Here is a 14,070-nt window from a genome sequence, read left to right on the forward strand (position 1 = left end):
AACTTTGTAGACTCTCTCTTTGTCATATCTGTTCACTTTCTCCATGATTCTCCATTCTCCATGATGCCCAGACCATACAAACAACAAACTTCTCACCACTGCTAGTCTCTTGGCCTAATATCAAAAGAGGATAATTTCAGCGGCAAGGACAGAGGAACTGGGTTAATTGCTTGCAGATGTGTTTCCACTGCCTGAGAGACGTACAGCGTTTTCGTTGCCAGTTCCAGTGAGACACAGGCACAGGGAGGGAAAGGGAGAGAGAGAAAGAGAGAGACAGAGAGGACCAAAAGTAGATGAAGAAAATAAGGAACTTTTGACCCAGGACAGATGGTTCTGATGGTCTGGTATGCAACAAATCTCAGATATTTGAATGTGTTCATGCATATTTTAAAACCTGTTGTTGGTGGAGTATATGCTATTTTAATGAAATGTTCATTTCTCATTTATGTGGTGTGAGAGTATAGCCTGCGTACCTTGGACACATTTTAAAGCGCCAGTTATATTCCTAAAGGGTGCAAAACATCACATTTATACCACTCATTGTAATTACATTTGGCAGACATTAATAAATATGCTCAAAAGTCATTAGTAAAACCTGTTAAGCTCTGTGGTGTATTTACTCCATGTATAGCAGCTGATATGTTTGATGTTAAATCATTTTTAACCCAATGTACTATGTGTGAATAACTAAGAGTTGTCCAGACATACGTCTGCAGTCACTGACTGGCTTCTATAAACATACTGAGTCCCAAGTCTGCAACAGATCACAGTTCTGAGTCTGTCCAAGAACTTGAGGGCTAAAACTTTTCTCAGGAACCATATAACAGCTCTTTTTCTTTTTTTTGTCAGATTTCTTTCCTTACACAAGCACAAGGTCACGTGACATAGGAACTGAAACGTGTACATTACTCCTTTAGTTGGATAAGACTTGGAGATGGCTGCTTTAATGCTATGTGCTGCTAATTTGACTGAGAAAGAAGTTGTACATGATCGGTCTGACAAAGGATCATAGATGTCCAAACATCATCCCTCCCCACTGGCTCATAACATCTGTGATGTTGCTATATTTAAAAGTAGATTACTATGGCAAGACATGAAGACATCTACGTGCTTATTCTTTGCCAGATACTGGGGAAAGTATAAAGGAGACCCGCAACTTGTCTTACCTCCAGAAATACAGGACAGGCGATGGAAAATACTCAAATGCACATTGCTAACAGAATAGGATGACATGTGTATACTCAGATACTTGAAAATCTGTTAAACAGGAGACTGACTATCTATCATATTGAAGATTGTACTGCAGTGCACATTATGCAGTTCTAAATTAGTGCTAAGTTAGGACAGCTGCAAACAATGATTAATGTAATAGATATCACATCACACATTATAATGTGCCTTGTCCTTTTCTCTCCATAGGGTGTCCCATATCAGGTGACAAGACGAATCTATAGGAATAATTACTAGTACTAGTACTACCAGAGCAGGGGCGTCCCTCTCTACCTTCAAGAAGTTCTTGAAGACCCAACTCTTCAGAGAGCACCCCCCTTCCTAATTGGCACCTTGAGTGACTAATGCTTAACTTGCACTTCAGCAGTGACAGTCCCGCACTTCTTTTTCTTACTATGTAGTTTTCTTTTTCTTAAAAAAGTCGTATTTATTGTTACACCAGGTTTTTATAGCTCCTAGCTTGACTGTTCTCTCCCTTGTACATTGCTTTGGTGAATAAAAAGTAATCTAATATCCTAGGACTACCTACAATTAAACACTGTGTTGGTGTATGGTCAGTGGTTGCAATCCTTCTCGTTTTCCTTTTTCTGCATTTCTGCAACATGAAAAGTGCATATTGCACTTATACTGTTCTGTCATAGTGCACGCGATAGGACATTGAAATGGCAAGGGCTTTGTCTGGTTCTCTGTATTGATGCTGAAACCTTGTTACTAAGTTAGCCTATATAAGGGGGTCTGTGGATTTGTGATTGCAATGTGGTTGTGGAAAAAAGTGCCACCTAGTGTACAGCTAAGCACAAGTCCTCTCATCAAAACGGAAGGTTTTGCACCTGATGAAGACTTACATTTCAAAGGATTAGATAACATTTCAGATTAAAACATCCCATTTTAGAGGGGTATGGCAGACACCATATATATATCCTCTATCTCTATCTCTCTCTATATATATATATATAGAGAGAGAGAGAGAGAGAGAGAGAGAGATAGATAGATAGATAGATAGACAAACACCTGGAGAACATCTCTGTACTTTATGATGTTCTTTGATGGTTCATTTAATAGGGAAACCTGTAGTGGCTAAAGTTCCCTTCTTGTTATCAGTAAATATTTCTTAACATACTGTATGTATTCACTGAAGACATCAGTGCCCAGTCTGACTCTGTGTTTTTCTGTGCATCGGACAAATAAATACTTGAACTTGAACTTCACTTTGCCACTCTTAGACGGAAATAGGGAAACCTATTGCTTTTCAGTGCAAAAGGGAATCAAATGCATTTCATACTGAACTTCGGGTGACCACAGTGGTTTATAATGAAATGTAGGTTGTGAGCAGAACCACTCATTACGTTTCTCAAGCTGCAAGTTTCATGTCTGGTATCAACGAGAGAACAAGTCAACATTACTCCGTCTTAAATTAAAAAGGCTGGGGATTATAAGAGACAATGAAATATGTATTACCCCGCGGGCACAGCTCCACATAATCGTGATCTTTTAACAAAAAAACTAATATATGGTTGGTTAAGAAACGGAAGGTAGGTAGGGATATGAACAGACCAAGCCTACATTTATAAACCAATATCAAATCTGCTGTTGATTTACCGTTGATATATCCAACATGGTGCTAGCAGCAGTAGGCTACTATATTGTCTGCTGCTCAAATTAAAAAATTCTGTTCTTAGATTCAGGCTTGCAATTGAAGGGGACATTCGTGGAAATTGATGACTTAATGACTTAAGCATGCGGATCAATTTAATGCTCTGTAATCAGTCATGTTCAGAAACACAATTCATCACAAATGTCACCATATGTCATCTCTCATCACAAAGACTATTTAAAGGAGTTAATCAGAGGGCTGACAAATATTATTTACAAATTTGGTTACTGTTACAAGGACCTTGTATAACAACGGAATTAGAAACCTTACAAAATCAACTCCTCCTACTTAAACTCCCCGTAGAACAGCAAACTTGGGTAGCTCTCCAGTGTGGAGACACGAGAGATTGCTCCGAGATCATGCGTATGGCCATGTAGGCAATTTTAAAACATGAAAAAGATACTATAATTTTTTTTCCCAAAATCAGTTTTTAACATTTCTATGTCTTTGGGATATTTCTGAGACAACAGTCTGTCGTCACTTTGACCAAAAATATTTACTGCCTTTCAAAATGCAGATGCGTTTAATTGACACTCTAATTTGCTTAAGCGCGCATGTATGTTTACTCAGTTGCATACTGCAAACTACCCACTCTCAACGAGTCCGTGAACAAAGCCTTGCGAGTCCTGCCTCTGATACTGGGCAGACCTTTCAGTGGCAGCACAATGGCCAAGTTTTTAGCATACTCAGCCACGGCTCGGAATATCAACCACCGAGGCAAAAACTAAATAAGGATAAGTCCGAGGGCAAATCCATAACTATCGTAAGCAACGTCAACTCTGCGAACAGTCCTTCGAGCTCATCCCGATCCCTTAATCCCGCCAATGGAGCGGGACGCACCGGCGGCCTGCGTTGGATGCAATCTACAACACAGAAGCGCAATCGAGCATCCATGGGGCGCCTAAATCAGCCGGCTAATCGAAATGACACTTCAGGTAACGACACATCTGGTTCTGCGCAAAACCAAGTCACTCGGACCCCTCCGCTATCAAATCTACGGAGAGAAGACATGATGGCCGGAGACGATCCTTATAATCCATACAAGTCTTCTGACCCAGACAACCCATATTACAATGACCCTGACGCATACGAAAGACCGCGACGCAGGCAGCGCCCAGGATATGGCACAAGGTACCATCAACACGGTAAGAACGACGCAAATGTGAATGCGATTATGTGAATGGCATTTGCTGTGTGAGTGATTTGTTCATTGTAAAAGTAACTTACTTAAGGGTGCATACATCATGGAAATCACTAGATATACATTCTCCATAGGCCTGCCTGACCTTGTGCCAGACCCTACTTATATCCAAGCCTCCACGTACGTCCAAAGAGTGCCCATGTATAACCTTAGATGTGCCTCTGAGGAAAACTGCCTGGCAAGGTATTGTGAAGATAAAAAATGAAGGAATTGCCTTGAAAAGTACTATGGATAGACTGTGTTTCAATGTGCAATACTATGATTTATGTCATCATAAAGAATTGTGAAAATGTTTGCTCCAAGAAAACAGCAATATCTATAAACCTTTAGGAACTTAAGTTTCTGGGTTTTGGGCTCTGTTAAAAGAGTTCCAAAGAGACATCTGGTTTTTTTTTTCTCCTGTCAACATGATTTCATCATGCATATTTGAGAGAGTTTCCTCATAATGCCATGCTAATTATTGGATCTGATTGTATCATGGATCAACAGTTCAGCCTATGGAGCTCGAGACTATGACACACGGCAGCTCCTGAGGTTTCCACAGCGTGTGAAGAATCAAGGAACCTCAGACTTCTTACCGAGCAGACCACGCTACTCATGGGAATGGCACAGTTGTCACCAGTGAGTGTGTACATTTCTGTCCAAGGTCTACTCAATCATCTTTCACTGACTTCACTTGTCACCTGTCTGTCTGACTTTCTGCCCTCCTCCAGAAACCTTTGGTTATTCGAGGCATGTTGAAAGAAAAGGTTTATTGATTTATTGTTCCCTGTGAGGACTCAACCAGTGCTCTTGGTTCCTGTGAAGTCTAAACCAGATATTTTTCGTTATGATAGTGACAGTAGCTAACAGAACTATTCTGTATCCTCAGTGTGTCTGTCTGTCTGTCTGTCTGCTTGGAGAGTTTCAGATCCTGCTGATTTCACTGTATGCCACTTTCAGCCTTTGACAGTACAACATGAAGTCTCCTATAAGCTCTTACCTAATGCTATTTTTGGAGTTGTGTTACGTGTGGTTCCAGTTTTCAATTCCAAGGGAAATGGTCTGAGTGCTTGCTTTCATAAAACACATAACTGTCCCTCTCACTGTATAGCCAAAAAAACAATGCATGGTAATGTCTTACAGCATAGTTTTGTTCTGATGTAGGGAGGCCACGTTACACTACTACACTTGGAGAGCATTTGGCACATTCCCAATGCATACAATGACCTAATGCTGTAGCCAGTTGTAGAAAACCATGAAATGTCATCTGCCTGGAGAAATCCTTTAGGAAAGAGATTCTTTAGTATTCTGGCTTTTTTTTTGTCATGAATCTGTTTTTGATGTAGGTATCCATCCTCTGTTAAAATAACACAATGCAACAATTATACTTCAGGATTAGGGTAAGGATAAGCAGTTTAACCTTAAAATAACAGCTTAAAAAAAATTGGGGCGCTAGAATGACATTTAATATGGAGAATCGCCTCCGTGCCATTGCCATACCAGGGTCCATAGGCATATAACTTCGTTTTGTAGTTTTGCCTGTGGCCGCCTGACTTTCTACTATCTGCCGAACTAGTAAGTAGCTTATTTGCCGTCTTGCTTTGTCTTGTGTTGTTCTTGCTTGATGTTTGACTGTGTAAGGACAGTTGTTGAGTAAGTAGTTTGTCATAATGTCAAAGTCAGCGCATTTCAAGAGATTTCGTTAGTTTTAGCTGCTAGCATATCGTTAGCGAATAGCTATTGATCCGTTGTGCTGCTTTAAAAACTTAGGTTGTAAACACATTATAATTCTTCAACACAGTCTATTTGTTCTTTACCAAGGATGTGTGCAAACATGATCCTTGTCATTAGTTTCCTGTCTTCTCAGATGAGATCTGGTGAAATTGGCAGCTCATCAAACCACAAGAGAAAAAAACACCTAACCATATGCTTTTAATAATAATATAATAAGTCCATAATAAGTAGTTACATTTTATATAGTATGCTTAAAAAAAAAACGAATTAGGCAGGTGATGTTTAAAGAGGTTAGTTTTTAAATGCTGTTTAAATGTACCAAGGCTATCGCTGGAACGGACAGCTCTAGGTAGATCTTTCCACCACGAGGTACCACAAACAAAATGAGTCTTGACTGCCATCTTTTGCTGCAGTGAGAAGGCAGAGACCATAGACATGTATAGGTAGACGCCGCCTCCACTGCTTCTCGGCGAAACACGTCGCCGCCATATTGTTACAGGAGCTCTCTGACGTCAGAGGTCTGTCAAACGTGTCAAACAACCGCAAGTTGCCAGGAGCTGCGGTTTATCTGGATACAAATCACGATAACCTTTTACATTTCGCAACCAATTTCATGGAGTATTCAAGGGTTTATGCTCTACGTGAAGTGTGTGAAAAATATTTGCCTCTACATTACTTTGAATCTCGCTAGTTAAATCGCCAGTCATTCATGTGCATGGGTCTATGATAAACGCACACCTTTCTTGCACAGCTCGTGCACTTTGAAAATACTGAGAAGCTCTATGAACTATCGAAATAGTGCTTCTTTAGTTACTACGTATTGACCATCATTAAGAGAAAGAGCATACATCAAATAGTGAGAAACTGGCAGTCAGTGTGTTTTTCATAGTTTAATAGTTCCTTTTCAAGTATGTGCATTAAGAAACCTTGAACAGTGCAATTGGCAATACACAGTTATTTCACAAATCAACATTACAAAAAAAGCTATATATTTCTATAGCAGTAAAAATATACACATCTCAATATATACATACACATCTCAGTAGTTGAACTGTAATATAAATAACATAGCATATATATATAATACAATATAATATAATGACTCAGTATAGTGTGCAATGGAATAACATATTATATATATAATATGTGATACAATATAATATAATGTAATATATTTTAAGTATAGGTAGGATATATATTCATATTATAGAACAATATAGAATTTCACACAATATATGATATAATATAATAATTTAATCTAGGCTAGAACCCTTTAAAAAGTATCGTCTTGCTGAGCTTTTTTCGACTGTTGCCAGTCTGTAATTGCAGCGTGCTCAGTTTTGCAATGTGGTGCAGCCTGATTTTGTGGAATATGAATATATACCTATACTTAAAATATATTATATTATATTGTATCACATATTATATATATCATATATATGTTATTCCATTGCACATTATACTGAGTCATTAATTTCTTAATGCACAGTCATTCATTTCTTAATGCACATACTTGAAAAGGAACTATTAAACTATGAAAAACACACTGACTGCCAGTATTTCACTATTTGATGTATGCTCTTTCTCTTAATGATGGTCAATACATAGTTTATAGAGCTTCTCAGTATTTTCAAAGTGCACGAGCTGTGCAAGAAAGGTGCACGTTTATCATAGACCCATGCACATGAATGACTGGCGATTTAACTAGCGAGATTCAAAGTAATGTAGAGGCAAATCTTTTTCACACACTTCACGTAGAGCATAAACCCTTGAATACTCCATGAAATTGGTTGCGAAATGTAAAAGGTTATCGTGATTTGTATCCAGATAAACCACAGCTCCTGGCAACTTGCGGTTGTTTGACACGTTTGACAGACCTCTGACGTCAGAGAGCTCCTGTAACAATATGGCGGCGACGCGTTTCGCCGAGGCAACGGGCTGAAGCAGTGGAGGCGGCGTCTACCTATACATGTCTATGGCAGAGACAACAGATGCTCATCAGAAGAGTGAAATGGTGGAGAGGGTGATTAGTGCAGTACTATGGCATTTAAATAATTGGTGTCAATCCAGTGGCTGTCCTGTAGGTGAGAGTGAGGGACCTTATGTAATTCTAGCAGCTACAGGGAGCCATTGAAGGGTGACCTGAGGAGTTACATGTGTCCTCTTCGGCTGATCAAAGACCAAACACACAGCCACATTCTGGATCATCTGCAACGGTCTCACAACACATGCAGGTGGGCCTGTTAGAATTTAATTGCAATAGTCTAGTTTAGAAATAACCAGGGTCTGCACAAGAAGATGTGTAGCATATTGTTTGAGATAGAATCTGATCTGAGATTTATAAAGTGTAAATCGACAGCACCTCGAGAAAAGCTACATTCTCCGAGAAATTAAGTTGGTCATCAATTATAAGACCCAAGTTTCGTGCAGTTTTAGTTAGGGTCAATGAAGATGAACCAAGCTGGATGTTTATATTTTGTGGGATAGCCAGATTGGCTGGGAATACCAGGTGCTCGGTTTTTGAAAGCTGAATGTGTCAGTCCCTCATCCAAACTGAAATATCACTGAGGCATACAGAAATTCAAACCAATATTGTGGAATCAACCAGGGAAAAGGACAAGTGCAGTTAAGTATCATTCGAATAACAGGGATAAGTGAACTCATCTAAGGAAGTGGTGTGGATATAAATGGGAAGGGTCCACGTATCAATCCCTGGGGTACACCAGTGGAGAGGTGATGAGATTTTGATACTTGTCCCTGCCAAGAAACACTGAATGAACATCAACAAGAAACAATTCTAAAATCAGCTGTGTGCTTTCTCTGAAATTCCCAGTTCATACAAGGCTGAAAAGATAAGTAAGACTTTATTTATATAGCACATTTCGCTTTAGCATCCACATCGCTTGAAAGTAATGCACCAAATTAGAGCACAGTGAAATATACATGATAGTTAACTGTTTTGCCAGTATTCCTTTCTGGATTAAAGGTGCAATAAGGATCAATAGCTATTCGCTAAAGGTATGCTAGCAGCTAAAACTAACGAAATCTCTTGAAATGTGCTGACTTTGACATTATGACAAACTAGTTACTCAACGACTGTCCTTACACAGTCAAACATCAAGCAAGTGCAACACAAGACTAAGCAAGACGGCAAATAAGCTACTTACTAGATCGGCAGAAGGTAAACAAGTCAGGTCAGCGGGCTGCGGCAGGCGAAACTACAGAACGCAGTTATATGCCTTTCGACCCTGCTGTGCCAATGGCACCGATGCGATTCTCCATATTAAATGTCATTGTAGTGCCCCAATTTTTTTTAAGCTGTTATTTTAAGGTTAAACTGCTTATCCTAACCCTAATCCTGAAGCATAATTGTTGCATAATTATGCACCTTTAACCGTAAGAAATAAATAAGAAGGTAACGTGTAAATGGGTACAGTGAAATAACCTAGGCTATGTGACTTGACAGTTAAACTGTATCACCTACCTTAGTTAGTGTTTATTATAGTTGCTAGCTGAAAAGGAGGTGCTGCAGGATGTTCAGGGTGGCTGGCTTGAGACCAATGGGGGTGGTCGGTGAGACACACTAGTCCAGTCAGGTATTCACAGTTTAGTTATTTATTCGGAGTGTCCAGTGAGGATATGAGTAGGAGTGTATGGTTGGTTGTGTGTGTGTGTGTGTGTGTGTGTGTGTGTGTGTGTGTGTGTGTGTGTGTGTGTGTGTGTGTGTGTGTGTGTGTGTGTGTGCTCAAATTATACAATATAAAACAGATAATACAGTGTGCCAAATAATAATAACTGGTCAACAAAGTCTGGGCCTCCACAGGCAATACATCAAACAAACTAAGGTCCATTACCATTTAGGTAACAAATTAGGCTAGCGACATTCTCTAGGCACATCTAACACAACTAAAACAATATCAGTCCATGAAAAGCTATCAACAAACTTACATTGGTTCAGTAACGCACAGGCTGGGAAGGGGCGTGGCCGTGAGTGTGAGGGAAAGTGAGAATCTTCTTAACACTAGCAAAACTAGCCTGTAACCTAACTTGTCATGGAAACAAAAGTTTGCCTCAGCTGCATTATGTGTTCTTTTATTCTAGCACTTTTTATCAGGAAGAGATGTTTTGGCACAGCCTAAATGCAAAGTTTGACCTGCAGGTCTTCATCAGACAAGACTGGAATGTTAACGTAAACCACAGAAATGTTTGTACTGTTTGTATTGTGGCTGTAAAGTCCTTCCACGAGTTCTGTGCCATATTGGAATCCCTATGCTCCTACATTGAGAGGTCATACAGATGTCTGTACAGACAGACTTGTGACTTGTGACTCCAGCTCATTAATTTGACATATGCACCAGCTGTGCCTCGTGCAACAAGTTAAAAAAAAAGTGAGGTGCGCAACCAGCCAAAACGACACCACGTGGCAGCAGATATGGCATCATTTCTGCGCATGCGGTTCACAAAGTGTATGCTCCCAAGAACAGTGAGCATAAATTCTCCTGAAGAACCCACAATGCGTTTTTTATAAAATGAAGGCCCACGGAGTATAAAGTTTATAATGCTTTACAGAAACAAGCCAGGTGAATAAGAGCATTGAAAGCAACTTGCAACATCAACACCAATAAGGCAAGAAGGCCCCCTTTGTTTCACCACAATGGTTCCCGGAAGTGCCAAATGCTCATAAATGTCATGAATGCATCCTGGCTGTCCTATGTTATGGAAATATTAGTATACAATTACATAATACCAATGATGAAAAAGACAGTTTTTATGTAACAGATCACTAAAATGATCTCATAGTATAGCCGTTCTATTTGTAGTGTTGTACCTATAGGTGCACGCTTACCAATCCAATCGCTTGAAAACAGATAGGATTTGTATCTTTTGCGATCTTTGTAACCCATGTATGGATTTGCGGAATTATTTTCTAATTTAGTGCCATTTGGGGAACATGTGCAATGTCCAAATGTTGTCCTTTTAGTGTACAATTACAAAGCCTTGTTATTGGAGAACCATCAGTAGCCATTGCTGACAACCACATAACCATCCAAGTAGCTCACAAGTCTTCAGGTATGCACTTCATGGGAATTCATTAATTAGGACTTCTGTTCCAAAACAACTATGCAGCTCACTTAGTCACAACGATTGGTAAAAATGTAGAACTTGTAGTTGGAGGACTTGTAATTGGAGGACATACACCTGTTTTTAAATCTCTAAATCCACTTTCTCTATTTCACATGTTATCTACTTTTGCACTCTATATATAGTCCCCGGCATCTCAGCCACTGAAAGTTTCCCTGTGATTTCAGGCACTACCACAGCATGGATGAGTTCAGCCATTACGACCTGCTAGACGCCAGCACCCATCAGCGTGTGGCAGAGGGACACAAGGCCAGCTTCTGTCTGGAGGACACGTCCTGTGACTATGGCTACTACAGACGATTTGCTTGCACTTCACACACCCAGGTAATTACACCATTGCTGTTTACACACGGTATCATTTAAGGGCAGGTCAGACTGAATTGCCTAAATTGAGACATTATCTCATAGTGAAATGTCACTATACTTTTCTTTTAAATGGACTGAAATGGTTGGACTTGATGCACTTAATTGTGTCTGAAATGAGACACAAGTGGTAGCTCTACACATCAGCATCAGTCCTGTTTTCGCACACTGGTGTTCAGTAAACACTAATTACTTCTAGTTAAAGGGGTGGTCATAAAGGTTGGTTGCTACCTACACAGTTAGAGACCACCCCAACGCAGGAGGCATTCAAGCGTCAGTATTTCATTAAAGGTACAATATCTGGTGCAATATAAAACAGAATATCAAATTGTACCTCTCACTTCAGTGCTCCTGAAGCAACGTGTTGATTGGTTGGAACTGTTTATGGCTGTGTACAAACAGCAGAGTTTCTCTGAGCAAACACACACAACAGATACTGATAATCAGTGAGGAGCCGTTTGCTGAATGGTCTCTTGGATAAGACTAGATTATTAGATTTGACTCTACCTTTGAAGATGTCAAAAACAGTCAAATAATATTATTTATGTATAAGAAGTATACTGGTTGGCAAATATAAAAACTCTCCCCCTCCTTATCCTGGGCATAAATATAAGAAAGGCTATTAGAGTTATTTCTGATAAAAGAAAATAGATAAATAACATTATTTTGATATTACAATTACAGTACAGAAATATGATGCATTTTATAAATAGCACTGTACTTTTTATCCCAAAGGCACATGCCCAATATTACAGATTCGAGTGTAGCCCACAAAACGGAAAAGCAGACACTGAATATTGACCAGATTTATGTGCGGTAAAAGGGAATGGTGGGGTGAGTTGTAGGCTCCTATAATCCCTTCCCTATGGTGAGTGAGTAGTACACGTTTGTTAAGGTGGTGGAGGTCGAAGTTAAGACGAGATTATCTTATGTGAGATGGTTGTTCCAGTTATGTTTGGAACCTCCTCCATTTATAAATTCCATATTCCCACATGCAACAGAGACATGCTGATTATGTCTGATTTATGGGCAAGAGATGCCTTTATGAGCTGAAGTTGGACCGTGCCAAATTACCTTCAGCAATTCATGGAAGGCTGGATCTGGATCAGCTGTTGTGTGGGGAATTACAGCAGTGTAAATCACTCACTGTCAGGCTATAATGTTCAAAGATTTGAGCCATATGTCCTAAAACCACTGTCTGCTGTTGCAGGGGTTGAGTCCAGGATGTTATGACACTTACAATGCTGACATTGACTGCCAGTGGATAGATATCACTGATGTGAAACCTGGAAACTATATACTCAAGGTTTGTGTACATCTTGTACCATTTATATTTTATTACCTTCTCATACTCTGAACTATAATTCATGAATGGAAAAGGCTATGGATTGTAATAGCATGCATTTATTCTATGTTCACAAATTATTACAACAGGTTGAATTATCCCTTGAAATAAAGGAAAATTAGTTTCCCATTTGACTGGCCATTTGTTTTGTTTGCAGATTGTAGTAAACACAGGGTAGTGTGAGTGTGTGAATATGTGTGTGACTATCAGGCCTATTTACTCAGGGTACTGTTTCTGGTTCATCTTGCAGATCAGTGTGAACCCTAGCTACCAGGTCCCGGAGTCAGACTACAGCAACAATGTTGTTCGCTGTGATGTTCAGTATACTGGCAACTATGCTTATGTGTCTGGCTGTCATATTTCACAGTAAGTATCTGGTCTTCTTTGTAGATGACAGAACATTTCATCCATAATAACAGCAAATAACATGTGTTCTGCATTCTTCTTTGTACATTCTTTGGCATTTCTTAATGTTTATAATTAAACTGACCTCTCAATTGCTTTCAGCTATTGAGAATGGACTACACTAGGAACAACTGAAGGACAATTAAGACAGTGATCAAGCCATTCATTTATCACGTTAATGTCAATGATAAATACTTGTACTTAACAGCCACGGATGCTGTTTGAAAGAAGCACAGTATTAAAGCCCCACTGTGTGAAAGTTGAAATGTCTTAGAAGTTTATTTTAATTTTTGAAAAACTGCTCATACTGCAATTTTACATTTTTATTGCTTACTATTAAGATATGGTATAAACTGTGCAAATGAAACTACACACTGAATCACAGCTTTCTTCTGTCTTTTCTATTAGCACATAATAATGTAAAGACGCCCTTCACTGGGCTACACCAGTAGACAAAATGTTTACAAAAAATAAATTGCCAGACTTCTTTTCTAATGTTGTAGTTCTAGTGCTTGTAGTAGAACTGTTGTGCTCTAATACCCACTATGTATTTCCAAATTATACTTGAATAAATCATTTAAATGTTGTTTTACTTGTGTTGTGCATCACCAGATATAACCCTTTCTACCGAATTCGTGTAATATGCAGTCCCTCAACAATAAAAACTATTTACAAAACAATTAGGTATTTAGGCATAGATATTTACTAAGAAAATGTTATGGTCTATATAAACCCAATGCATTAAATGAGATAGTGATAAGCTAAATATATACAAAATCATAATTTATAGGGTACTTTCTATTGGGAAGTAGCTGTCCCCAACCCTGACATCTAAATTTCAATGCCTGTAAATAACACTTTTCAATTTTTTTAGATTTTTTTCAATTATTTAATCTTTATGATCTTTATGATTGGGTTGAAACAGAACTTGGAATATTTAGATTTATTGTGGGTTTAATTTTTAAATCAATTAACTATACTCAAAAAATCATGTCCCTAGTTTTCATGTCACTA

The 14,070-nt window shown here is 38.9% G+C and overlaps 1 protein-coding gene across 1 annotated transcript; it reads left to right on the forward strand.

Moving 5' to 3' along the window:
- Nucleotides 1–3,211: 3,211 nt before the first annotated feature.
- loxa (lysyl oxidase a) lies at nucleotides 3,212–13,637 on the forward strand. The gene is made up of 7 exons (XM_080838205.1): nucleotides 3,212–4,029; nucleotides 4,160–4,268; nucleotides 4,575–4,706; nucleotides 11,111–11,267; nucleotides 12,517–12,612; nucleotides 12,902–13,017; nucleotides 13,159–13,637. Exons 1-7 carry the CDS (start codon nucleotides 3,396–3,398, stop codon nucleotides 13,163–13,165), a joined length of 1,251 nt encoding a protein of 416 aa, XP_080694331.1. The 5' UTR covers nucleotides 3,212–3,395; the 3' UTR covers nucleotides 13,166–13,637.
- The last annotated feature ends 433 nt before the right edge of the window (nucleotides 13,638–14,070 follow it).

Source organism: Sprattus sprattus, assembly GCF_963457725.1.
Source record: "Sprattus sprattus genome assembly, chromosome: 5".
In the NCBI taxonomy this organism is placed as follows: domain Eukaryota; kingdom Metazoa; phylum Chordata; class Actinopteri; order Clupeiformes; family Clupeidae; genus Sprattus; species Sprattus sprattus.

Bases quoted from the DNA above. Each gene is read 5' to 3' on its own strand.
- loxa (XM_080838205.1), top strand. From the start codon at position 3,396: ATGCAGATGCGTTTAATTGACACTCTAATTTGCTTAAGCGCGCATGTA. The intron at 4,030-4,159 runs GTAAGAACGACG...CATTCTCCATAG, and splicing joins CACAAGGTACCATCAACACG to GCCTGCCTGACCTTGTGCCA. The intron at 4,707-11,110 runs GTGAGTGTGTAC...CTGTGATTTCAG, and splicing joins GAATGGCACAGTTGTCACCA to GCACTACCACAGCATGGATG.